The sequence below is a fragment of the Punica granatum genome, chromosome 7, assembly GCF_007655135.1.
Source record: "Punica granatum isolate Tunisia-2019 chromosome 7, ASM765513v2, whole genome shotgun sequence".
NCBI lineage: Eukaryota > Viridiplantae > Streptophyta > Magnoliopsida > Myrtales > Lythraceae > Punica > Punica granatum.
The window spans coordinates 6,229,836-6,257,178 of record NC_045133.1 but is presented as its reverse complement, the minus strand read 5'-3'; the positions used below and the strand labels follow the sequence as shown (position 1 = coordinate 6,257,178).

Below are 27,343 nucleotides of genomic sequence, written 5' to 3'. Positions count from 1 at the left end.
TTACACTTTAACTGAACTTATGTTCAACGACATAATTATTATTTTTTATTTTTTTTCAAATTTTTTAATTATGTAATTCAATTTTTAATACTAAATTCTCTCAATTATTTTTTATTTTTTTCATAATTCAACAACACAATCATTATTTTCCCTCAATTATTCATTATTTTTTCACAATTTTTCTCCTAATTTAACAACACAATCATTACAAATCAATTAAAATCAAAAGTCAACTTTAAAACCAAACACGACATTAGTTTGCATTTGACAATAAAGTTAAGTTTAATTTTATTTTATTTAGTTTGATTTGAAAAAATAAAAATAAAAGTAGTTGGGAAGAAAGTAATAATTGTGTTGTTGAAATATGGAAAAAAAAATATTGAATAGTAGAGAGAATTTAATGATTGTAAGTTGAATTGATGATAAAGTATTGAATAATTAAGAGAATTTAATATTAAAAAAATTATTATGATAATAGATAAGAAAAAACATGAGAAAATTTCAAGAAAAAGATAGAAAAGTAATAATTATATTGTTGAAATAAGGAAAAAAATTAAAGTAAAGTAAAATTAAGTTAAGTTAATCTCGATTTGATAAACAAACAAATCTAAAACTCTCTAAATCACGCCATCAACTACAAGAGTTGATTTAAATGATTCGAGTTCTGTGAATAGAGAAAAATCTTAATTATTAGAGCTCTATCGCTTTAAATGATTCGAGTCCTGTAAATAGAGAAAAATCTTGATTATAATAGCTTTCTCGCTTAATGACCGACTCGAGTTGAACTGAATTAATTGGAGTCCGTTGGGCTTCCAAATACAAAGATGAGTATTAAAAAATAAATCATGCCATCTACATATTGTTGTTTTTAGAATGATGATGATAATCATATCAATCAAAAATTTATAAAAGATAAGAAGTAAAGAGATTAAACAGTAACAGATTACAAAGATTACTCGAACTATGAGACTGTGAAAGTTAATATTGAATTGAACTTTAGGTTAAAGCGCATTATCCTTTGGCCAAGGATGTCATTTGGTTACATTGTCATGGATGTCATTTCGTTGAGAGACTTATATATCAAGCTATCACGAAGTACTATTAAATGCTCGGGCGATAAGTATATAACTAGCAAGTTTAAGGTGGATATATCTGGCAAAAAAAAAATTTTAACAATGAAAAATAATGAATAAAAGTTTAAGGTGGTTACGACTTTTTTAATTAGGACTGCTATGTACAAGTGGGAAATGCAGAAAATTTAAAAATAAAATAGATGTTTCACCCAAAAAAAAAAAAGAGTGGATGAATTGGTCCAATCCCTATTGTTTGGTTGGTTAGCCCAATCCTAGAAGATCATATCGACAAGCAAATGGCAGTGACCCCATTAGGAAGGCTATATCCTCTCCATTAGAAAGAGTGATAATATTCTCTCTTTTGGGGGTGGGGATTTGGAGAGCTTGGGTGGATCTATTTCAAATATTTGATATTAAAACTATATCTAGGTTTCGGCCGATAATACAGTTTATCACTATAAATAATAGAGGGCCAAGATTTGAGCTTTCATAGTGCAAGGTGTAAGATTATTTAAGTTTGGACAATGAGCAATTATTTTCCACATTACGGTTACAATTACGCTAATCGTATCAAAGTTAGACTGCATACGGGTCAAATTTGATAGATATGTACCAGTAAAAGGATTTAGAAGTAAATGACTTGTTGATAGAAGGATTTGGAGGGAAAGGGAGGGTGATGATTCGGAGGGTAAATGTTATTGCTCCATATCCCTTATTCAGAAGAAAAAACTTTATTTTTTTTAATGCTTATTAAATTTATACTGGACAAAAATATTTCCCATATCAATAGAATAACTTGAAGACATAATGATCTTCTCTTGAAACCTTTCACTGCATTTTCTACCAAACTCCCATCTAAATAAGTCATATAATTACCTCTATGATTACCAAATATATAGATATATAATAGTCGTGGAGTTCATGCGATGCATGAGGTAGAATGTGATTCATTTTTTTTATCAAAACTGTTTCAAATCGTAATTTATGATCAATAAAAATATATTATTATATGACTTATATTCATTGAGTTTCACCAATAAAATAAGTAAAAAACTATATTAAGGATCGCCGCTCCAACCATATATTATAAAAAATACATATATAGTTATTTTATTTAATATATTTATATCATATGTTTAAATATATAAGTATTAGTATATATTTATTTCAATATTAATATTGATTCAATTAAGATACAAATTTTTATATTAATAAAAGATTTATAAATGTTATTTAGATAGTAAAATCTTCTCAAGAAGTTTCAATATCTTGTTATATCGATATATTATAAAAAAAAATATTATTTCAATTTTAAACATTCAAATATTGGGTAAAAATTATACTAAAAGTCATCCACGTAACCATATATCATCAGAAGAAATATATATTTATATATTTATATTTAATATTTTTTAATATCAATATTCATGTTATTAGATATTTATTTTTACTTTAGATAAAAATATTTCAAGATTATTAAATATTATATAGATAATAATAAAATATTCTAAAAAAATGTCAAAATATTCTATTATGTCTTTCAAAAATATCTTTCAAAAATTAAAAGTGTATCTAGAAAAAAAATCCAAAAAACACAGAGAAAATTCAAAAAAGAATCTTGAGATATCTTTGAAATTTAAAAAAATCATTTTGATTAAAAAATATTATAAAAATAAAAAAATAAAAAATATCGAGAAAATTCCATTTAAAATCGAATATTTTGATGCTACCTAGCTGAGCTCAACATAGCTCCACTTTATATTACACGCATAACTATATGTTTAAGAAAAAGAAAATTTTATTTTTTTGCGAAAAGCTTAAAAACCTAAGAAAATAACAACTGGTCCACAAATCTATATTTATATCTTTTAAAAATTTTGAAAATAAAAATAAAAAAATTAAAGAAAGCTAAACATTTGAGAAAATAAAGAAACGTTCCCAAAAATCAATATTTATATATCTAAAAATTAGAAAAAGAAAAAAATCGAGTTCTGAGATCATCTAATTAAGTTTGTCATGTTCTTGCTTTCACATATATATATATATATATATATATAATCACCTATGTACGGCAAGAATAATTACCTTTTCCAAAGTAATACCGATGGAAATTCTGTCAAAAATAAGCCGGTTAATGGGTATACATCGGAATATTTTTTATGAAATATAGGATGGAAATTTTGTCGAGAATTTTGTTTTGAAATATAAATTAGTTTTTATGAAATTTTATGGAAACTAGATGATGACCTGTGTGATGTGCGGGATTGGTAAAAAAAAATTTTATAAGATTCTAGTATATATCTATAAAAATTGTATTTTCGAATTAATTAGAAAAAAATAATTGTTAAACAAAGATAAGAACAACGACAACAACAACAATAATAATAATAATAATAACAACAACAATAATAATAATGGCGACGATGATGATGATGATTAATATCGAGTAAATTATCTCCTTATATTTAAAATTAAAAAACATGATATATATATATATATTAATCGCTTAATAAAATTATGATCAAAAGAATAGTTACAATAAATAAATATATATATATACCAATAAAATCAGTCATATATCTTTTCTCCGATATTGACTATTCGAAATTGAATTGTTTCTCAATCCATATAAACCTAACTATGCAAATTTTGATAAAAAATTAAAACTATTCAACTATTTTTGTTTGTAAACGTGTGATTACTCATCAAAATAAAATGACAAATTACGTGTAAAAATAAGCTTGACAATAATAGCGTATGAAAGAAGAGAAGAGTCTAAAGATAGAGGTAAAAGTTAGAGCAAACAAAACACGAAGTTTGGAATTATATCACATGATTAATAGGAATTCATATTATTATGAGTTAAGAAAACGTAATAGGAAACACCACATATGAATGATTTCATTTTTAAACCCAAATTAGTAAATAATATTATCTCGTGTATATTTCAAAATTTTCTTATAATCTTATATTTTCGAGATAAGACATATATGCAAAATTATTTCCTTAATAATTAATAAAAAAAATTCCCTTTCTTTTTTATTAAAATACTCTACTATAGTACCTATACACACACACACACACAAAATGGCATCTACTTAATTAGAATAGTATATTGTATATTCTACTATACATTCACTTTCCTTAATAGTAAATAAGAAAATATTATGAATATAAATGACAATATATATGATAGTATTGTAAATATTATGAATATAAAGGACAATCTATATGATAATATTTTCTTGATAAAAAAATATAAAATTTTCTTCATATAGATAATAATGACGTGGTAACGCGGAAAAACTCTGTTTTATATTTTTGAACACGTGATGATGTGAGAATTCAACTTGAGATATTGTTGTTATATATATATATATTTCTCTAGAGAAAATCTTTTTTTTTTCATTGTGCACCTTAGTATCAAGAAGTCCAAATAGGCCCCAATTAATCAAGTTTGAGTGAGGTCGGTCCATTAATGGATACTCTTCCAATTTTGATTTTTTTCATTCAAAAAACTTGAATTCGAGACATTATTTAAAAGGAACAAGTGCAGAACCGCTTATATCAATTCATGTTGGTCGTAAAAAATACCTTTTTGAAAGAATAATTTTCCATTAACATTCTAAAAAATATTTTCAACAAAAATCCTATTGGAACTCTTTAGGAAAATAAAGATTTTGAAAAATAAAAACAAATGTTAATTTGAAAGACAAAGTTGTTGGGAACACTATTATATAATAAATGATAAAATTTACAAATTTATGGCTAACTGAAGGAGCCTTGCTACCGTGGAAAAGGTGTTTACATTTCAAATGCAGGGGTTCAAATCTTCTCTTGCCCAAAGAGAGAGGTTTTGAACTCATGACCTCCATTTGGATTACTAATGGCTTATCCAAAGCACCATGACTCCTCCATTTTATCTCAATTTTTTGAACCCTTTGATTTTAATGAAATTTTGAACATCAATTATTATACTGAAAGTAGCAAATATTTCTAGAAAATAAAAGCTCTTTTCCATTAGTGAACATAGATTTTAATTTCTTTTTCAAAAAATACAATGTATTCTTGATAAATTAAATAGTATCTCGATATGCATCAAACAATCATACTTTATTAATCTTAGTAGAGGCAGATGGAAACTGGCTAGACACCATGGACTGCATAGAGAATGGGCTGTTTTGTTATTGGGATTATTTTTTTGTTGTGTATATTGATATCTGGAAATTTAATGGGCTTCGATCAATTCATTTCGAATCTAATCAGGTCACTAAGTGATTAAGCTTTTTTACTATAGAATTGTAAATTTTTTTCATTTAAAACACTCGAATTCAAGACTTATTTAAAAGAAATAAGTAGCTAATTATTTGAACCAATTCATATTGGTTTGTTATTAGGTTATTATAAAGGTTATTAAAGTAGGAAATTATGACTTGACTTCCTCATGAAGCCAATGACTATAAATAATGTTTTCGGGTTGATATGTGATTCCTGTCCATATCAAATCACCCAGTCCTCCCCAAAAGAAAAAAGAAAAAAGAGCACCCAATCCTATTTCTCTAAGAGAAGGTAAGTAGTTAATTATTTGAACCAATTCATATTGGTTTGTTATTAGGTTATTAAAGGTTATTAAAGTAGGAAATTATGACTTGACTTCCTCATGAGGCCAATGACTATAAATAATGTTTTCGGGTTAATATGTGATTCCTGTCCATATCAAATCACCCAGTCCTTCCCAAAAGAAAAAAAGGAAAAAGAAAAAAGAGCACCCAATCCTATTTCCCTAAGAGAAGGTGAAAAATCCATGCATCATCGGCTACTCGATAAACAAAAGCGAATCCAACTCTCGCGATGGCCACTTCCGAGTGACCTGACTAGACAGTCGTATGCATCGACTCGAGATGCAACATTGTGGATATCATAACATTTTCCACGTAGTAATAAATAACGGACGTAAAAATGGACCATTTTATCTTCAAATATTATCCGAAAATAACTTTAGAAAAAGAAAATATTCTCTTGGAGGTAGAATAAATGTACTTTCTTCTTTTGATATGAATGGCATTGGCTTAATGATCCTCAAAATATCCAAACACAACGCTCCACGCCACGCTTGAAATAGACTGATATCATAAAGAAAATGGGAATATTGTCAAAAATCCAATCGATCGAAAAGGAATCCAACTTTCAAAGCAAAAGAAGAGAAGTGATGAGATGTTGCGGCCTTCCACCAATCCCAAAGCCTACCATCGCCTGTGTCTCCTCTCCTCCTTCCTCCCTCTACCTCCCTCTCCGTCTCCCACGCCTCCTCCCCTCCTCCGCCTCCGCCGCCTCTCCGCCGGCCGCCTGAGGATCAGGCACCTGAGCGGCGGCGTCCCTCGCTCCGTCGCTATGGCCTCCTCCAGGCTACGCAGCCTCGTCCCGATCAACGCTGCACTCTCCGCGGAAAATGGCGGCGCCACCAACTGCTCTGCTTCTGCCGCGGCAGCTGTCAACTCATTTGACGATGAAGGTAGGCAGCTCAGCTCATTTGTTCCGGAGTGTTGATTTGCTATCTTCGGTTTGGGTTCTGCTGTCTGCTTGGTTTGTTGAATTATCGGAAGCTGATTGCTCTATGCGGAGATGTTCGGATGTTCATCTTATTGAAATTAGAGGTTTTTAGTTGCTGGACTTGCGAATTGGGAGCTTGATATCGGTTTGATGTCCGGTGACGAACTCTAGGAGCGTAATCTATAGCGTCCAAGATGACTGCTACTTCTGAATTGTATTAAGACAACAGCCGATGGCTTTAGTTGACTTAAGTGCTGGATATTCGATCGGATTACATCTTTCCCGCTGTTTGTAACGTCTGGTAGTTGAGTCGATATGGAGTAAATCCACTGGTGAAGTAGCTTACCGGTGATAAAACAGAGTAGTTTAGTGCTCAACATTAATGGATCGATTTCTAGAAGCTAAAAGGTAACATTTTGGTGAAGGTCACGTGATAATTTGTCAACTATCCTGTTTTCTCCATGAAAAAGAGTTGGGATTTTTATTGATGCATCTTATCATGCACAAGAATCTATCTGGACTTGACTAATTTTTCATTTGTCAAGTCTCTTCTCCTTTTGTTTCTCCTGTTTGTGCGGCTCCTTTATTTCTCAGTAATTATGTTCGTTTTGAAACTTAACTGTTATTACTTAGTTGGGCTGAGTTGTAACTTTATGATGCAGATGGTTCAGTACTGGGATGTGGGTACTGCCTTCCTCCACCAGAAATCAGGGACATTGTCGATGCCCCACCACTTCCTGCTCTGTCATTCTCCCCACACCGTGATAAAATCCTGTTTCTCAAGCGGAGAGCTTTGCCTCCACTGGCAGAACTCGCTAGACCGGAGGAGAAGCTAGCTGGTATCCGGATTGATGGAAAGTGCAATACCAGGAGTCGGATGTCGTTCTACACCGGAATTGGTATCCATCAATTACTACCTGATGGTAAACTTGGGTCCGAGAGGGAGGTACACGGCTTTCCTGATGGTGCAAAGATAAATTTTGTCACTTGGTCTAATGATGGTAGGCATTTAGCATTCAGTATCCGAGTTGACGAGGAGGACAGTAGTAGTAGTAAGCTTCAGGTGTGGGTTGCTAATGTGGAAACAGGAATAGCTAGACCTTTGTTTCAGTCAACTGAGGTCCACCTAAATGCAATTTTTGACAATTTTGTTTGGGTAGATGACTCTACACTTGTAGTTTGTACAATACCTTCTGGTCGTGGAGACCCCCCAAAGAAACCCTTGGTCCCTTCTGGTCCAAAGATACAGTCCAATGAGCAGAAAAATGTTGTCCAAGTAAGAACATTCCAAGATTTACTAAAGGATGAGCACGATGAGGATTTGTTTGAGTACTACACCACCTCGCAACTTGTTTTGGCTTCACTGGATGGGAGTGTTAAGGAAATTGGTCCACCTGCTATATATACATCAGTGGATCCCTCCCCAGATGGGAAGTACCTCATGATTAGTTCTATCCATAGACCATATTCTTTCATTGTACCTTGTGGAAGATTTCCAAAGAAGGTTGATGTGTGGACTGCTGATGGTAAGTTTGTCAGAGAACTTTGCGATCTGCCCCTTGCTGAGGACATTCCCATTGCATTCAATAGTGTACGCCAAGGAATGCGTTCTATCCACTGGAGAGCAGATAAACCTTCCACCTTATACTGGTACATGACTAAGCAACACTTTGTTTTTGCTTCCACTTTTTCTGACATTTTTTTTTCTGCATAAACAAATTACTGAAGAATTAGCCTGAACCATCCTTACCGTAAGAGCCTCCCAGTTTAATACAAGGAATCTAGAAATCGTATTTGTTCACCGTTGGGTTTTAGCGTGAACATGCTCTCTGTCTGTGGGTAATTTTAAGTTTACATTCTCGTTTCTCCATATTTGTACAGCAATCAGAATGATGAGTTTGCACTGATACCCCTCTAAATTTTTGACTGGGACTACAATTATCCCATTCATATATGACTGCTTTTGGCATCTATTTAGCTGGTTCTTAATGTGATCATTGTGTTTAGGGCGGAGACGCAAGATGGTGGTGATGCGAAAGTTGAAGTTTCTCCCCGTGATATAATCTATACGCAACCCACTGAGCCTCTTGAAGGGAAAGAGCCGGAAATTCTACACAAGCTTGATCTTCGTTATGGGTATGAAAATCAACTATTCTAGTTCATTCTTATATTTGTACTTCACTCAATTGGCTATGTCTAGATGGTGTGACTAACATATGTTAGGGACTGTGGCCATTGGCATCTTCTGAAATTTGTCTTCTGGTTAATTCTAGTTTTTTGAGTAAACTCCTGCAGTTCATCTATTTAGTGGATGCTTGCTGTTCAGTTCTAGTCTACCTATAGCTTTATATTGCAATGTTAATGAAGAACATTTCTTTATTCTGTCGCAGGGGAATTTCATGGTGTGATGATTCGATGGCCCTTGTTTATGAATCTTGGTACAAAACAAGGAAAACAAGAACATGGGTGATATCTCCCAATTCTAAGGATGTTAGTCCACGTATACTTTTTGATAGGTCTTCAGAGGATGTGTACTCCGATCCTGGCTCTCCTATGTTTAGGAGAACTCCAGCAGGAACTTACATCATTGCAAAAGTAAAGAAGGAAAATGACGAAGGCACTTATATCTTACTCAATGGAAGCGGTGCTACTCCAGAAGGAAACATTCCATTCCTAGATTTATTTGAGATGTAAGTGTATTATGCTTAACAGTTTTGAGCAGTTCTAATTCAACTATTTTTCCTTCAAAGCATCCCTTTTGGTAATTAGGATGGTTTCTAACTCAAATTCGTTCAGAAATACAGGCAGCAAGGAACGAATTTGGCAGAGCGACAAAGAAAAGTATTATGAAACGGTGGTTGCTTTAATGTCCGATCAAAATGAGGGGGACATATGTATCAATCAATTAAAAATCTTGACTTCAAAAGAGTCAAAAACTGAAAACACCCAGTATTATATCTTGAGTTGGCCAGACAAAAAAGCATGCCAAATCACCGACTTTCCTCATCCCTATCCTCAGTTAGCTTCTTTGCAAAAAGAGATGGTCAGATATCAAAGAAAAGATGGAGTCCAATTGACTGCAACACTGTATCTGCCACCAAACTATGATCCATCAAAAGATGGTCCACTTCCTTGTCTAATCTGGTCATATCCGGGAGAATTTAAGAGCAAAGACGCTGCAGGACAAGTTCGTGGTTCCCCTAATGAATTTGCAGGAATAGGTCCTACATCAGCTCTGCTTTGGCTGGCAAGAAGGCATGGTTTTCCAACTTTTCCATTTTTTCGTTTTCTGTGCTATATGGTTTCCTAAATTTTTTTTTCATGAAGATAACTTCAATCTTCCTTGTAGGGTTAATTGACAGATGTACACAACCAGTGCATGGTACTTTTATTTTTTTATTTTTTTATGGAACAGTGCGTGATACTTTCAATTTCCATAATGCAGGTTTGCAATATTGTCAGGACCAACGATTCCAATCATTGGTGAGGGTGACGAAGAAGCAAATGATAGGTGATTAGAGTTCTTACCAGAGCACTTTGCTTTTTATGCACTCTAATTGAAATGATCACCAGTTAGACATAGATCAAAATTGAATGTAGTCCATTTTGACGTACTAAAATACGGTTTTCTTTGGGGGATGCATTTTCCACTATTTTTATAGTTTTGCTATCAGCGGAAAATTTCTTTGGCTTTTGGCTTTATACTAGGAAATGAATGAGAATTTGAAAGCTTTATTCTTTCAAAATAAGAATATAATTAGACATTGTGGTCTTGAATAGATTATATTGTAGAATCATAGCTTCAAAAATCCAGCAGACATGGGAATCAGCAGCTGCCTTAACATTACTCTAGTTTTACTACCTAAAACAGGCCCTGGCAGCAATTTCCCCTGAATGGAATCTACACTTTCGCCAGGAGATCAGCTGGACACTTTGTCTTGTCCAGTTTGTTTTACCTAGTATCTTAGGATCACGATGTTTATCTCTCTTTGATTTTTATTTTGCCTTGCTTTTGTTGGACGTTTCATCGAAGAGCGTTCTGTAGCTTCAGAATATCAAGTAATTAACTTGCTGATTTCATTTTCAGGTATGTGGAGCAACTGGTTGCCAGTGCAGAAGCTGCTGTAGAGGAAGTTATAAGACGGGGAGTAAGTTCCTTTACAAGTTAAATTGTGATTCTTTACTTGGAAGACATGAACGAATTCTGAGAAGAGCTTCTATTTCCCCCTTCCTGTGGTATTCATATGCCAGGTCGGTCATCCTAACAAAATCGCTATCGGAGGACATTCATATGGGGCATTCATGACTGCCAATCTTCTTGCACATGCTCCTCATCTGTTCTGTTGTGGGATTGCTCGCTCTGGAGCTTACAACAGAACGCTTACTCCTTTCGGATTTCAGGTAACAGACTGCTGAATTGCTGCTATGTGAAGAAATTTGAGCTTATTTACTTGCACACATTCAATTTTGCAACTTCAGGGTAGCCTGCCTTATGGCCCACACAACTATTAATATAATGTTTTCCTTTTGCAATGACTTTTTTCTTAAATCTAAATGATGCCCTTACACTATCATTTTCGTTGTTGCAGAATGAGGACAGAACTCTGTGGGAGGCAACTAATACTTACGTAGAAATGAGTCCTTTCATGTCAGCAAATAAGATCAAGAAGCCAATCTTGCTTATCCATGGGGAAGAAGATAATAATCCCGGCACACTAACCATGCAGGTATGCATAGTAAACCAACCGATAAGCTTTTTGATCAGTAGTTTGTTCTGTGCAGAGATACTGTATATTCTGGTCTTTGAGCTTTCAACTTGTCTACCATTTCTTTCTTCATTAAAGTTCCAAGAGGAGTTGTCTTATTCCTGGCTTGTTACATTGCTGCTTCCTATTCGGCAGTCAGACCGCTTCTTCAATGCTTTAAAAGGTCATGGGGCTCTATGTCGCCTTGTGGTTCTTCCTTTTGAGAGCCATGGCTACTCTGCCAGGGAAAGCATAATGCATGTACTGTGGGAGACTGACCGGTGGTTACAGAAGCATTGTGTGTCGAATACTGCTGACGTAAGTGCAGATCCTGCTCAAAGTGAAAATGATGCAGATAAGGACGCTGCAGATTCAGAAAAGAAGGCAGCTGCTGCCACCGGCGGTGGGAACCCAGAGCTGGCTGATTCTGAGCACGAAAAATCTAAATGCACACAGAGGTCATTGTTGTGGTAACTTTTCTTTGCCCTTTACTGGATCTCAATCTTGTCATGGATTTTTTCTTTATTCATGCTGTTGATTGATCTTCAAAGAACTTTTTGACTAGTTCAGTGGGTCACAGACTTCTCGTGCCATAGTTGCTTTTTCCTGGTCGTCCAATAGATACTTCTCCGTAACTTCTGTCATGAAATCGTAAATAAGCATGGGCTTAGATTGCATTTAATCTGTATGGAGAACTTTTCAGACTGTGGTCTCTAAGTTTTAACTTTGCATCGCTAATCTTTGTAGAGTTTCAAATTTCCCCGTGAGATCAAGATGAATTAGTACCGAGAGTTGAAAATGACGTAGTGAACAGTCTGAGACTCTCAATAGTTGTCTGACTCTTATGAAGAGTATCTCGCCTGCAAATTCTGGCTGATGATGGGGACAAAACTGCTCCCGAAGTCCGTAATTTACAATATTGGCCATCGAGCGGCTCACAATCAATTTCTATCCAGCTGCACACACATTGTTTGATCAGACAGTTCTCCACTGGATCCGTGTTTACACTGCGGCAAAATTACGTGATAAGTGGCCTCTTACGCTGTGTAACGCCTGGCGTCTGTAATTTGCAATTTAAGACTTCAGTGTACTCTTGTGTGCAATAAAATTTGAGCCGCTACAGAATAATGATGTGCACACGAAATCTTGTATTCATGCACTATGTTGAAGCTGCAGAGAACCGAAAGGAGGTTGAATTCGCAGGGTCGTGCTCATTTCTTGTCTTGTCCCGGTGAGTGATTCATCTATTGTCGGAAACAACTTCGTGAAAATCGCGAACGAGCTTTTTTTTGAGTTTTTTAAACCGACTTGCTTACCTGCTAGGTTGCTGTTGCGATTGTGAAAACCTTAAAGAGAGGGATGGACGTGACTAGGAAGAATAGGTCGCTGCTCGATGGACAGGAGCCTGACAGAACAGAAGCGCTGCGTTCTTATCGACCTTTTGAGAAAGATGCCCGACTTTCCCCGGCTTGTTCCAGTGGTCCATTCTTGAGATCTTACCATAGATGGATCTCCTTGGAGAAGCTCCTCTGTAGGCTGTTGATCCTTTCAAATCCTGAAATCCTTACTCCGACGGTACGGACATCTTAAATGATTGAACGATGGAAACTACGTAATGCGAGAAAAACTATCATTAAATGTTGCCATAACTTCACCGACATTTCTAGTATGGTACGACGGATCAGTCTACTCCGCAATCAATATTCGGTGTTCAAGAAGGTTCTTTCTTTAGGCAAAAGTTTAGATTAAAAATCTTTACATTTTTTGAGACGATACGAGTTTCAATGAACTATTGTTATTAGACTTGTCACGACCCCGTCTCCCATGACCATTAGATCTCCACTGCGATCAGGTCCTGGGTCTCGACCGTTGGATCTATACCGAAATCTGGTCCCGGGATCTCAACGGAGATTGGTGGTCTTTTACTCTTTAGTCTCCTCCCGAGATCGTACGGAAAATCGTATTAGATTTACGACCACCACGAGAGTTTTCCTAGTAAGAAAAATGTCAGAATTGTCAGAAAGACGAGTTTCGTTCATCGAGAAGTGGAAGCGGAGCTGATCATTTCTGACTAAATTACCAAACGACCGATAGGTAGAGTGCGTTGACTCAAGCCCTATTGGTCAAACTTCCCAACTCTACTATTTATCATTTTTTTCATGTCCTTTATTGGGGTGCGCCACCTAATATCTATCTGAAAACCTAATATCAACCAAGCTTTCCCAATCATGAAAACGCTGTTTGGATTCAAAGTTAAAGTTATTTTGATTTTGATTTTGATTTTGATTGTGAAAAAGGACAAATGAGATGTGATTATGAATTTCACTTGGGAAACGTGTGTTTTTGTTGTATAGTGTGTTGAGTTAAAGTTAAAATTAAAATTTTTGAATTGGGAAATGTGTATTTTTGTTGTGTAGTGTATTGAGTTAAAGTTAAAGTTAAAGTTAAAGTTAAAGTTAAAATCAAGTAACTCTGAATCCAAACGGGGCAGAAATATCTCCATTCATAATGGTTGAACTCAATAATTTATTTAAAGGAAACATCGCTGAATTATCTAAACTAACAATAGTTCTTTCATTTCAATGAGCAAAAAAACATTACTCTTATTATATAATATTAGTCGTGAAGTCTGTGCGTTGCACGAGATAGTTTTACTAACCTAATAAAAAATTAAAAAGAAAAACTCCTTCGAAATCATAAGTGAAACAAAAGAATAAAATAAACATTCACGTTTAGTGGTAGACGAACTTACTTTCTAAGAGCTTGCGAATAGGGGTAGCAATACCTTTTAAGAGTTGAAACTCACATCACCAATCTTGAAAAAGAATATGAGAAAAAATTACATAAAAATAAAAAATGAAAATTTACAATACAAATGAGAGAAAAAAATCATAATATAACTTAATCAACTAACTTGCATCTAGAGATAAATATAGGTTTCAAAAACTTGCATCTAGTTGTAGACGTATTCTTTAAGACCTAAATATGCCCGTGTTTATGTGTATGATAATCCCTATTTATAACTATCGTACAAAATTCAGAAAAAAAATATAACCTAATTTTTTTTGTGAACAAATTTGATTTATTTTGAAAAGAAAATATAATTTGTATATATCTATAAAATATTATGTAATCTATTTTAAAAATAAATATCTGCAAAAACATATAATTCATATATACTTTTTTTTACTATATACTAAATGTTGTACATGTAAGCATATATTAATATATTTATATTATGTATGAATATATACTAATAAATACTTATTTTGATGTTAATATTTATGTAAGAATATATACTAATGAATACTTATTTTACTGTTAATATTTATGTGATGAAATATTACTTTTTATTTTAAAAAATTCAAGATTATCAAATAATATCTACAGATAAATTCAAGATTATTAAATTCAATTGGAGATCACCACAATATCCAAATGATTTTATGATATTTTCAGTTTTTTTAAACGAAATATTATAACTGAAAATAGTTCCGGTAGATTTTGTTGCTAATTTCATAATAAAAGATAATTTTAAAATTTTAAATACTCAAAAAATCGAGAAAGTTTCATCCATCTATTAATATGTTGATACCATGTATGAATATATACTTATTTTGATGTTAATAATTATGTGATGAAATATTAATTTTTATTTTAAAAATTCAAAATTATTAAATAATATCTATACATATTATAAATTTTGTCATTTATTTCAAATACATTATGTTATATACATAAATGATAAAAGTTAAAAAAATCTATAAATCGAATTGTATGATGAGATATCTTAAAATATATTTTTTATTAAAAATAATTCCGAAAATAAAAATAAATAAATAAGAAACTGGAAAATTCCTTTTAGAAAATATATACTAATATTACTTATTGGATTCCATTCAGAAACCGAGCGTTCTAAGATCATATATAATATATTTATATTATGTATGAATTTATACTAATATAATCTTATTTTTCTACTAATATTTATGTAATTGAATATCAATTTTTAAATAATATCTATGCATATAATAAAATCTTATCATTTCTTTCAATTACATTATGTTGTACAAATTATAAAAATTAAAGAAATCAAGAAATTGTATTTTAAGATGAGATATCTTTAAAAATATTTTTTATTAAAAAGAATTCCGAAAATAAAAAATAAAACCTAGAAATTTCCATTCATAAAATTCATATTCTCTTTAATTGGAGATCACCATAATATCCAAAAGATTTTATGATCTTTTCAATCTTTTTAAATGGAATATTATAATTGAAAATAATTACAGAAGATTTTGTTACTAATTTCATAATAATAGATATTTTAAAATTTTAAAAACTCAAAAAATCGAGAAAATTCAATTCAGAAATGGAGCGGCCATCTGGCCATCTGACCAGGCCCATCTCGTATCTTGCTTTCATATATATATATATATATATATATATAGATATTGCTCGTTTAAGTCCCTTTTTTTCCTAACTGGGGGAGTCCAGGCTTCGCCCGACTAATTTTCGAGGTTCCGTGAACTCCCGACGATGCACAGGGTAGGTAATCACGCCAAAGACGCTTCATTTGCTCAAAGGGGTTTCGAATCCCGAATCAGATGGATACATGAGCTCCTCCTTAATTACTATACCAAACCCTTAGAGTTTGTTTAATCCCTTTATTTTTTTTTTCTGATAAATATGTATAATCTCGCCAACCTCATTGAGACTTTTTCTTCCCTCTAACAGTCTTAATTTGCAATAGTTTAATTGCCTACAATCTCAATAATGTTCAAACCATATATAATGTAATTTAAACTACTTCCACGAAATCCTCCCATGTAGGTGTTTTTCATATTCTCTTAGCTCATGATGAAGCGTCTAATGGAAGATAATTGTAGTTCCACTTTTTTCCCTTTCTACAAGTAATTCATACTACTCGGTTTACCCGCATCGAACAACTTGGAATGACAATAATTGATATGCAGACCCTTGTATTCGATGTGGGATCAAGATGCGTGTTAGTTAGAAATTAAAAAGAAGATCCAATGCAAGTTATGAGACATAAAAATCGACTCAAATATGCATTTTCTCCTCATGATTTCACCTCACAAATTTTTTATGTAACCATACGTCGACCAAGCCAGACACTCACGTGTCATTTGTTTCTTCTCTATATCTCATATCAGTCCTTACTCCTATGCACTTTATCTCGATTTGGGTTGCCATCTTGACCTTCAAAAGGTGCCGATAAGTCACTTCTGCCATGCCCATTTGCTGAATTCAGATCCTTCAGTGATGGCAACCCAACAGTTTGTCTTGAGCTACATGGACCATCGGAATCGCCTGTCATCGGCTACACCCCCATTGATCCCAACCCTCTATGGTCAGAAGATTCATAGTTTCTCATAGGCTAAGTTCATATCAAGTTCGTCGTATCCTCGTCGAAGTTTGGCCTCTTATCGTAGTTGGGTGGCTATATCAGATAAGACTTTGCAGTTCCTTTTGACAATTTAGTAGTATTTTCTAGTGATAATTTTCTCCAATTTCCATAAATTTTTCTTTTATTAAATAGGATTAGTAATACTAATACATTCAAATTTCAAATGTAAAGAAACAAAAGGGACAAGGACAAACGTTAGTCCAACAACCCATGATATTGGAATCAGCTCCCACCAGACTAGACCAAGAACAAAAATAAATAAAATTAATTGAACCAATAATACTTTATAAATAAAATAATTAGATTTGATAAATAAAAATAATAACAGAATAAATAGACAAAAAAAAAATCAGAATATTTCTCCCTCCCACTTCCCACCCTCCCACGGATTCCCTCCCGACTCTCACTTCACTACTCTCTCTCTAATGGCGATCTGCTCGGCGAGGACGTTGGCCGTCCTCCTCCTCCTCTCCGCCGTCCCCGTCGCCTACATCATCTCCCTCGAGATCGCCCCGCCGGCAACCCACGTCTTCCACTACCACAGCTCCGGCTTCCTCCGCGAGTGCGCCAAGTGGGACGCCCCCAACCGCCGCTTCCTCGTCTCCTTCCTCGAGGGGGGCGTCGGCGCCGTCTCCGTCCCGGAGGGCCACTCCCCGGGAGCCGTCCTCGACGAGTCCGTGGTGGTCAGGGACCCCGACGTCGCCGGGAACGCGTCCCTCGGCCTCACCATCGACCACCCCAGGAACCGGCTACTCGTGGCCGTCGCCGACGTGATCGGGAACCGTTACTCCGCCGTGGCGGCGTATGACTTGTCCACGTGGCAGCGGCTGTTCCTCACCAAACTCAGCGGCCCGAGTAAGTCAAATCCCAAGACGAAATGATTGAATCATTTCACGTCGTATGTTTATGCCCTGTCTTCTTAGCCCAAATGCTTAAAAAATTGAAATTTTATCTATTCGTTTTCGTAATTTTTGTGTTTTTAAGTTTAATTGGAACTGATCGAGAATTTGCGTTAAACTGGGATTTGAGCTCGGGATTTGAACTGAGGGTTGATTGTCGATTTTAAGGACAAGAACTCCATCAGTGATGAAATTGGTAAAAGTCAGATGATACTTCCATTTAACGTTAGATGTCCGGTTTGACGATTTTACCGTTACCACAAAGTTCCCAGCAAATTGGGACTCTGGTGTCATATCATTGAGCAAAGTAGTTGGGAAGTTCAAATACTTCCAAGGAGAGGACTTGGGGACTCTTTTCAGTATTTGGATTCAAGACTCGAATCCCGGTTTGGTACCGGTGATGGGCAGCTCTTGGACACACTGTTGCAGATCAATGAACAGACCTCGATTGCGCGTTTGGTCCACCCTCTGATAGAAAAATGTGTTTCATCAACGGTTTTAGCAAAAAGGAAAGTCGTTTTCCTGCTAACATCCCGTCTGATGGAATTCGAACCGTTACGACTTATCTGAAGTGGCCAACATCGTTAAAGGAGCAGTCTTCATTAGATGGTTATCCGTGTCAACCGAATTCGGCAGCGCTAATTGATCTTGGGAACACCGTTTCCGTTTTTACTTTACATTGAACTGCCTCCTTTTTCTGTTATGTTTTCCGTTTAGAGTGCATTTGGAAAACTGTTTGCCTGACTGAACTTTGTAGGCATTCATTGCAATATTTAAAGTATGGGACGGACATGTAGTGGGCCCACTGCTCACCAAAACCCAACGGTTTTGATTTCTCCATTTCTTGGGAACATCTCATTGATGGTTTTCCAATTTGGCTGTCCCTTAAACAACAGAAAATGTTGAATTGATGGAACGTTCCCCACACTCTTGAATAGTGGAAAATTAGGAGCATTTTCCTGGAAAACAATGCCTTCAGAGAATTGTTTCTGGAAAACGATTTGTAATTCGAAATTCGCTGTCAATCATAAATTTGTAAAACGGTAAACCGAGCTGTAGATTATCTTTTGTTTCACATCTCCTTAACACGGTATGATCTGAATTCTGCAGGTGACGAGAAATCCTTTGCGGACGATGTTGCAGTAGATGCAGAAGGTTACATATATGTAACCGATGGAAAGGCGAGCAAAATCTGGAAGGTAAGTCCCGAGGGCGAGTTCCTGTCGATCATCAGGGACCCGCTCTTCACTCCGAAGGAATGGTACAAGGCCCTAGTGGGGCTGAACGGGATTGTCTACCACCCTGATGGGTACTTGATTGTGATCCACACTTTCACGGGGAACCTGTTCAAGATCGATTTAGCAAACGGAAACACGGTTAAGTTGATAGATGTTACGGGAGGCTCATTGTCATTCGGAGACGGTCTGGAATTGGTTTCTCCAACTAGGCTAGTTGTTGCGGGGAACCCTTCGGGGAGGTTGGTGGAAAGCTCCGATGGGTGGAAGAGCGCCTCTGTGGTGGCAAAGTTCAAAGGACCAGCACACAGGCTGGCCACTGCTGCCACAGTGAAGGATGGGATAGTTTATCTTAACCACATGTTCGGGATCGGTTACCCGAAGAAGAAGCACGCCATTGTTGAAGCGGTCTTTTCTTCATGAAGATACAGTGCTCATTGGATCCTCAGCGAAGGCAGCGTACCTCATTGGATCCTCGGGTCCTCCTCGGAAGCTTGTGATCAAAATCGTTAACTTATGTTCTAAAAGGAATCGAGATTGTAATGTTGATTATTTAAATGCCTGTAACGTATTATTGAGTTACCATATGTAGAACGTATTTTTAGCTTTGTTCCAAATTCATGATACTTCATTTTCCATGGATTCTGACCCAATGAATTCTTGATCCCCTATGGAAACCGAATCTCTCATCCAATCACAGAATGCCCTAAGGTCCGTGCAGAAATCCCGCGACTGCCGGACCTTACCTAATGAGCGCAAGCGAGCTGCATTTCATGGCATGGCTTCGGCGGCGAGGGCGTCAACCCTGGGCTATAAAGTCGCGCAAATAGGCCCCTCACCAGGTATAATATAAAACAAAATGGAAGGTATTCAAAAATCAAGATCAGCATGCTTAGCCGAGCATCAACCATACTGCAAATTACATATATTTGCCGGAGAGTTGACGATGTGTATGCATCTCTTCAAACTTATTCCCGGGATTATGATGCATCTTCTTATAACATCAATAATCAGTTCTGATCTCCATTCAGGACTCCCGAACACATTTTAAACTTATTGGATCGATCCCCAAAATGTAACTCGACCCATCATAAGCTTGCTATCTTTGAGAACTCTGTATGCAGCAACTTAATTTATAGATGTGTAGGCTATCTCTGAACTTTGGATGTATACCCTATGCGGGAAAGGTGACTATACAAGTTTGATGAGCTTCATTCATTAATGAGATTGGTGCTTCTTAGCTCGACCCTGAGAGACTAAAGAGTCATCCCTCTTGGAACCCTCGGGCTTCCGGGCCCATGCAGGTGCCTGATCAGGCCCGTAGCGGTAATCGTAGAAGAGCTCTTCGCTAGCTTCAATGCGCTCCTTAGCAAATATTCCCACCCGATGATCTCCTGCCACCAGCATCACCTGGCAAGCCAAAGTGCATGGGCTTAGACTAAATGTCCAACTAGATTGATGAAGTAACCAAGTAAAACCAGGACTTTGCTGGTTACTTTTGCGTAGCAGTTCGGATTTGAGGAGTGGTTTGCAAACTTCAGCTTGTCTCCCTTGCGGTATGCATCTAGGACATACTGCAACGAATAACATATTAAGTCGAGGAAGCTTTCAGTCGATGTCTACAACTATTTATTTTCCACCCCAAGCAATTTATTTGTCGAGAGAGAATGATGTCACTTACCTGATCATTCAAATCGAAAAGAAACGAGGAATTAGCACGGTCATAGATCTTCCCACGTTTATCGGCTTCTCTATGAGAGATCAGTTCACCAGTATATTCTCCGAGATAATCATTCTTGTTGACAGAGTTCTGAGAATCCAAATACAACGCAGAAGTGAGTCGTCACTAACTAGAGAGTAGCCAATTGGAAGCAGGAAGAACTAGTCGGACTTTCTCTAAATTGTGCCGCGATCAGTAACAATAACGCATTTATTTATCAGAAACAAAGAAATAAGGCTATGTTTCTTCCAACCTTCAGAAAAGCTCCCCAACCCGCCACGTCGGATTTTGCCAAAAGGATCTGAAGTGAAGAAGCAAGGTAAAAATTTTAAAACTGAAGGCAATCTTTTCTACGACTTTGACTGAGGTGTGAAAAGTTATATAATGCTCACCCTCTGCTGCTGCCTCAGTAGGAGCCTCATGTTTCCACATTGGCCATCTCCCCGTCGAGGAGGCTCACCTAAAGATCCATCTCCACAACTGCATGTGACAAGCATTGGAACATTACTTATACGGTTGCCAAATTAATCAGAGCGAAAGCATGTGAAAATATTCAGAGTTTAGAAAAGTTAGTTACCTGACCCAGCAGTTTCGGCAAACATCGGGATCACATTCCCGTCCGGCAGCAAAGCACGGGCATTGCCGGCTTCTGCATTGACTCTTTGCACAGTGGCATCCCCTGAATCTATTCTTACAGCTCTTTGAGCATCTGAAGAGTCAATAATAAATTATGCGATTGAAACTATATTCTTCATTCTCTATATCACAAGATTACACACATACTCAATTGAATGGCGGAAGAAAACAACATCAGAACCAAAGATCATTTCTCTAGAGGAAGCCATGGAATCAATCTTGCATATTTTTCAGCCTTCACTTTCTCGGACTAAAATTTGACAACTGACACTTTCATAGGCCCATGAGGTTATTTCATTTTCAAACCCAAAAAAAAAAAAAGAAAGCCAAGAAAGCCAAGAAATTTTCATCTCCTAGAGAAGAGGGTTCTTTGACATCACAATCGACACTGCAGGCAATAAATCTTGGAAAAATCTTAACTAGTGACTGGGGCACTCATTAAGGGATGCTTTCTGGAATTGGACATTGGCAATTTAGCTTAGATTTTATATAAGTTAACATCAAAAGTTTCCAAAGAGAATGTACACTTTAACAATTCAAATACCGATAATTTTTATTTCTTTTTATCCTTTCCTTAGAGTGGGCTGGACCTTCTATAACTTCTAACTAGATAACTAGAAGTTAACTAAAAAAAAAACTCAAATAGAAATATCCACTTAACAATTCAAAAACTGCATGTGTAGTTGATCAATAAATCTGCATGCATATGCAAACTTACTAGGAGCATTATTATGTAGGTTAGGATTGGACATACCCACAGTACTTCTCACAGCAAGTTCCATTATCTAGACATGGGCATTCTTTCCCACACAAAGACTGGCATCCACATGGCACATACTGCTTACAAGATTGATTTTTCCCATCCGCAATTCGTTTCCAAATTGATGGATGACCAGCAGACTTCCATGAATATTTAAGCTTCCGTGCTCTTCCTCTTTTACGTATCAAACGAGTTCTTATAGGATTCTCTTGCTCCTGAGACAATGAAACCATGTCTATGCATACATACATATATATGAATATATATATAAATAATTCAAAATAACAACTGAAACCCTCCAGGAAAGCCAGGGAATGCCACAAAGGATTGCTGAACCTGATATCTTCATGTGAACTATGAAATTTTAAAAGTCAAAACCAATGTCACATCACGACTGAATAGCCAAGATCATCAACTAAACTAAAAGTCAAGTCGCAAATCCAGCGGTGCATGTAACTCAAATTCAAGTCCTAAGAAACATTTATTCAAATCATTATAGCATTCTTCAGAACTAAGCATATACCAATTACAACACAAATACTATGAGTTCCTTCTGTCTGAAATTTGCAATTAGGAGGTTCAATACTTACTGTAGATGTCATATCAGCATCCCCACTGTCTTCTGTAAGTGAAGTTGGGGCAGCAATTGATCTATGCGGCACTGAAGATCCACCATTGTGCATGTAATTAGATACTTCAGTGCATGTTTTCAAGCCAGAAAGCATGTTTCTTGCTATTAGGCAACTGCATAAAAGATTCCCATTAATATCAAAGCAGCAAATAGGTATTTTACCGTACTTCAGAGTTCCACCTGAATGCCAAAAGGATAAATGAATTCACGCTTGCAGTTTTAACATCACTTTTACAAAACACCACATACCATATGGTTGTCACCCTATGAATCTTCCACACCACCAATCTGCTTCATCAGAGACATTCTTCTAACATTGCAGCAATTTAACAAATTTTGTTCTTCCAACAATAGTCATGCTACATAACTTACTGATGCAGCTATGCCACTATTCTATAGTAAACATAAAGATCGCATCCCAGCCCCACCCAAACACACACACTAAAAGGCCTCCAATTAGACTGTCAATTGCATCGCTCTTAAATGGGAGAGGCCACTAATGCAAGTCTTGCTCAACAATATCAATGTGTTCAGCTTTTCACATTTTGTTTATTTGATCCTCAGTCTTTCTTTATTGTTCAATAATCACGATTAGAAAGTTCATCAATCACCATTTATGTTCTCTCTTGTGACAAAAGTTCCCATAAACAACTGATATTGTCACTCAGTGAGGGATGAATCAGGAAAGAAAGGACATCATGTGACTGACTATAAGCAATAAAGAAAAATTATGCTCGACTTTTGCAATGTAAATAGTGGCTTATACAAGAAAATGTTAATTTCCCCAAAGCAGAAGTAGATGAATTTAAGTACCTGTTTCTCCCAAATATTTCAACACCTTTAAGATAGAGTTCTTTTTCAATAGGTTTCCACTCTGAGCTGCATGACTTCCCTTGACTTTGCTGCATAATAGAAGGTTGCTCCGGTTTGGGTAGCTCTACGACAACTTCTGTTTCATCCCTCATGGTGTTCTGACTGCCAGAAGTACTAGGTGCCTCATGAGGCAGATCTTTGGCATCATTTGCTCCAGCCATGACCACATCCTCACACTTCTCATTGGATGTTTCATCAGAACACCCAATCTTCTCAGAGGAACGTTTACGCAATTCAAAATGGGTGCACTTCTGAAGTTCATCTTCATCAGATGATAATTTCTTCAGTCTTTTCACAGGATAACCTTGAGAAATATTGTCGCCTATAAGATTTGGATCATCTAGTGCTGTAATGTTGTCCTCTACATCCTTCTGCTTTTCAAGGTGGTGTGCAACAGTTCCAGAGGTGTCCCTTGTTGAAATATGTGGTACAGGTGCTATATTAACAGAAATGCATCCTTGATCTGAGACGATGTCTAGATCTAACTCTTCCGCACTAGAGGATGCTGCAACTTCCTCTTTCCCCTGCGAACTTTTACCTTTCCTCCTATAGATGGAACTAATAGCAGAACTTTCTGTTGACTTTCTGGCAGCTCTTAGCTGCAAATGACGAGCATGAACGGAAACAATCAACTTCATATTAGCCAAAATAGAAACACTGAAGTAAGCACAATAACAAATATCAGAAGCCAGTTGGGCTGAGAATTATCTATAGCTTGAGTTGCTATCTGTGCATCAATGCCTATTTTATATGGAAGGATATGATCGAGCTAATTTAGCCAGATGAGCAGGCAAAACCTTATTACACTTAGCTGCAGAAAAACAGACACAACAAAACAACTAGAGAAGAGAGGGAGAGAGAGAGAGGTACATGTAAGTAACAGTGATCACTGCAAGGTGTCCAATCATTATCATGCTCATAGAAGTATGGCTGCTTCTCGTTCTGTTGCACAACGTCTCATCTTAGTTAGATTAAAATAAACCTCACATAACATTATAAACAAAAGATGCAGCCCAACTCACTGGATAAATAACATTCTGGGAACAGCCATGAAGACGGCAATCAAAAACCTGTTGGAATACGAAAGTTAACAGACATGTTATAAAGCAACACCGTGAATATATGAAAACCAGTCATATATGAACACAGAACCTCAACACATACCAAACAACGGCGACAAAAGATGTTGTCGAAAGAATCCAGAGTAGCACTAAGAGTCTTCTCCAAAGATATTCCCTTATCATGGTTGATGGCAGCAGGATGTTTCACATTTAGATTGTGATCTTCATGGGACTGCTGCTGTAGCAATTTGTATCGGTCCTGTAAAAGTCCAAAAGAAGTACATTTCTCAGCTGCAGAAGAAAGAAAATTGGAACACACAAATCCTAACCGTACCAATTCTAAATGGAGATATCAAAGAGCTCAAAAATCTCCACAGAACACACTCAATTGAAATTACCTGAATCTCTAGAGCAGTGCCGCCAACAAACTGGCTCAAAATATTTTGCACATCCTCAGTACAGCCATACTCCTCAAATGCCGTCCTGAAATATTAGCAGCGAATTTTAGATCGTAATAGTGATTCTTGGTAAACATGGAATATGTCAACTGGACAAGCTGGCCATCAAGATATAAATTGCACAAGTAAACATATCCTTTCCACTACATATTCGTTGAAAATATACTGCAAGAGCTATGTTCAATGTTTCAAATTTTTGATTTTATCATTCCACTTGTATGCCAATCCTTCCCAGTTGAAACTATCAATGACTGACAAAAATATATCCATCTAAGCTCTCTCACGTGAATTCTGCATAACTCTAGTGATGAGGTCGCTATTAGGCATTTTACAAACTAGGAATCTGGTACAATAAAAGTAACATGAGATTGGTAACCTACCATATTATTCTATCCTCACCCTCAGAATAGTCATGCCTGTCTTCCTCAAGCTCAGCGATCTCTTCTTCACTGTCACTACAAATCAGGGTTTCACTGCCGTGCTGGTCATAGTATATTCGCCTCCTTCCAACCACTGACTGGTCTTCGGCCATTCTCTGATTTCTGTGCCGTGTGAGATAATTTCTGATCAGATGATGACAACTTATCTACATATATGAAACAGAGCGGGATAAGAAAATCCTGGCAATTTGCTGTTTCTTAAGGTAATAAGTGACTGCTTAAAAAGTTAGACAAACTAACTGAAACCTATAACGGACACAAAGCAGTGCCACCACTTTATCATACCTGTCCAAAAATATCCATGCAGTATAAGGCGGCAACTTCTCAACATATGGCAGTTTGATATTTTTGGAGGGCACAACTTCATGACTTCCAATGCCATCTTTATCTCCCAATCCTTGAGCGAGTCCAACGTATTTGCACAAAGGATCATCTATTCTTGTGGAAAGACTTCTTGCAATCCCACCATTTCTGGATGCTGCTAATAAGAGCTGACAAGCATAACTCTGCACTTTCTTTCCATTTCTTTCAACACTTTCCTGTATGAGATGCAAAACATGAATACTCAAACGACAACAACAATACTAGAACCTCAAAAAAAGGGGAAAAATCGAAAAAGAGCAATTGCATTTGTGTCTGCCCAAAATTTTATGAGAAGGTTCAAAACAACCTCAAACCTCAAGAAACTTCAATGCCTTACAAGACAAGACTATCCTGATACCGAAGTTTCATGATAAACATTTCTCACAACAACAGAACCTAACTGCCCTAACTCTCAGTCACGTATATGCATTGCCTTCCAAAGAAATTGTAAGGGGAAAAAGGAAAAAGCCCTCGCATTGTCCTTCTTCATTTTCGAACTACTGTCTCCTATAATTACTTCGGGAAAATAATTTAAAAAAAAAACTATTTTGATAATGGCGTTGCCACATAATTTACCTTCGAAAAAGCGACTTACTCTGACGAAGCCGATTCTTTCGGCCTGAATTTCCTTGTGGAGCTGGCTTATCCTATATGCAAAGTTCCCCAGACACTCGCTCGACTTCTCGCCCGGCCATTTCTGCTAAGCCACGATCAAATTCAACAGTTAAATTTACAAACCGAGCTCACGAACCAGAAATCACGATCAAAATTGAGCCGAACGCTCCCCTATTTGCCCGACATGATTGCGTGATCGCCAAGCGCAAGTTCACTCAGTCATATTCAAACAAGCAGCTTGCCTGAAACATCATATCGCTCGGAACTTCAAAGTATGTGAGGACGTTAAAATTCGCGAATTATGTCTATCAACAGTAACTGGAAGGTCTCATCGGCTAAGTCAGCGAAAGGCGATGATCGGAAATTACACAGAGAGAGGGGAGAAGAGAGACAGAGAGAGAGAGAGACTGACGCTGAATTTGGAGGGAGCGTCGTCGGCCGCCCTCGACACCATAGTAGCCCTCTCCGCCGCTCTGCTTCGCTTCTGCTTTGCTCCGATGACCAGACTCGTCGGAGAGGAAGGGAGAAGGAAAAGGCGAGGAGGAATCGTTTCAAGTGTCATTGTTAGACGTCGTGTCGACACGTGTCATGAACAGTGACGTGACTTAAAGTAAAGATCTCTTCCAGATGGAATATTTGCATGGACCAGGTGCATGATCGCCCAGAGGCTAGTGACCGTCTCCGTGAGCTCGGGCTTTCATGGACCTGCTTCTATGGATCTTCCCCAGGCATTGCCTCAGCCCTGACGTCATGCTTATGCAAAACTTTCCTCCTCCTCCTTTTTACAAACTAGGCACCAACTCGTACCACGGCTGACAAATATCAAATCATGTAATTATTGATTAAAAATGAA

General features: G+C 36.5%; 3 protein-coding genes across 6 annotated transcripts; 2 read left to right on the top strand and 1 right to left on the bottom strand.

Moving 5' to 3' along the window:
* The first annotated feature begins 6,218 nt into the window (after positions 1 to 6,218).
* On the top strand, positions 6,219 to 13,028 carry LOC116213814 (probable glutamyl endopeptidase, chloroplastic). Of its 2 annotated transcripts, XR_004158130.1 has the most exons (12): positions 6,219 to 6,585; positions 7,286 to 8,273; positions 8,631 to 8,759; positions 9,014 to 9,313; positions 9,420 to 9,878; positions 10,069 to 10,134; positions 10,711 to 10,771; positions 10,875 to 11,024; positions 11,213 to 11,350; positions 11,525 to 11,838; positions 12,545 to 12,599; positions 12,692 to 13,028. XR_004158130.1 is itself a non-coding variant. In XM_031548893.1 (11 exons), coding segments are annotated over exons 1-11 (2,904 nt in total). In that variant the 5' UTR covers positions 6,220 to 6,287; the 3' UTR covers positions 12,117 to 12,523. The 2 variants fall into 2 exon arrangements, 1 of the variants encoding a protein (XP_031404753.1); XM_031548893.1 differs by lacking the exons at positions 12,545 to 12,599; positions 12,692 to 13,028 and adding an exon at positions 12,116 to 12,523 and having other exon boundaries at positions 6,220 to 6,585.
* A 4,113-nt stretch (positions 13,029 to 17,141) lies between these two features.
* On the top strand, positions 17,142 to 19,571 carry LOC116213072. Its single transcript, XM_031547881.1, has 2 exons — positions 17,142 to 17,654; positions 18,809 to 19,571. Exons 1-2 carry the CDS (start codon positions 17,225 to 17,227, stop codon positions 19,354 to 19,356), a joined length of 978 nt encoding a protein of 325 aa, XP_031403741.1. The 5' UTR covers positions 17,142 to 17,224; the 3' UTR covers positions 19,357 to 19,571.
* Positions 19,572 to 19,799: 228 nt separating this feature from the next.
* Positions 19,800 to 27,268, bottom strand: LOC116213069 (histone-lysine N-methyltransferase EZA1). 3 transcript variants are annotated; one of them, XM_031547877.1, is made up of 17 exons: positions 26,903 to 27,188; positions 26,471 to 26,575; positions 25,798 to 26,051; positions 25,453 to 25,614; positions 25,013 to 25,097; positions 24,718 to 24,873; positions 24,576 to 24,623; positions 24,424 to 24,495; positions 23,494 to 24,152; positions 22,640 to 22,793; positions 22,044 to 22,264; positions 21,231 to 21,362; positions 21,046 to 21,133; positions 20,907 to 20,954; positions 20,615 to 20,743; positions 20,430 to 20,507; positions 19,800 to 20,343 (listed from the first exon to the last, which is right to left on the bottom strand). In XM_031547877.1, exons 1-17 carry the CDS (start codon positions 27,050 to 27,052, stop codon positions 20,152 to 20,154), a joined length of 2,733 nt encoding a protein of 910 aa, XP_031403737.1. In that variant the 5' UTR covers positions 27,053 to 27,188; the 3' UTR covers positions 19,800 to 20,151. The 3 variants fall into 3 exon arrangements, with proteins under 3 accessions (XP_031403737.1, XP_031403739.1, XP_031403738.1); XM_031547878.1 differs by having other exon boundaries at positions 19,801 to 20,343; positions 26,471 to 26,572; positions 26,903 to 27,268; XM_031547879.1 differs by lacking the exon at positions 26,903 to 27,188 and having other exon boundaries at positions 25,453 to 25,658; positions 26,452 to 26,575.
* Between the last annotated feature and the right edge of the window lie 75 nt (positions 27,269 to 27,343).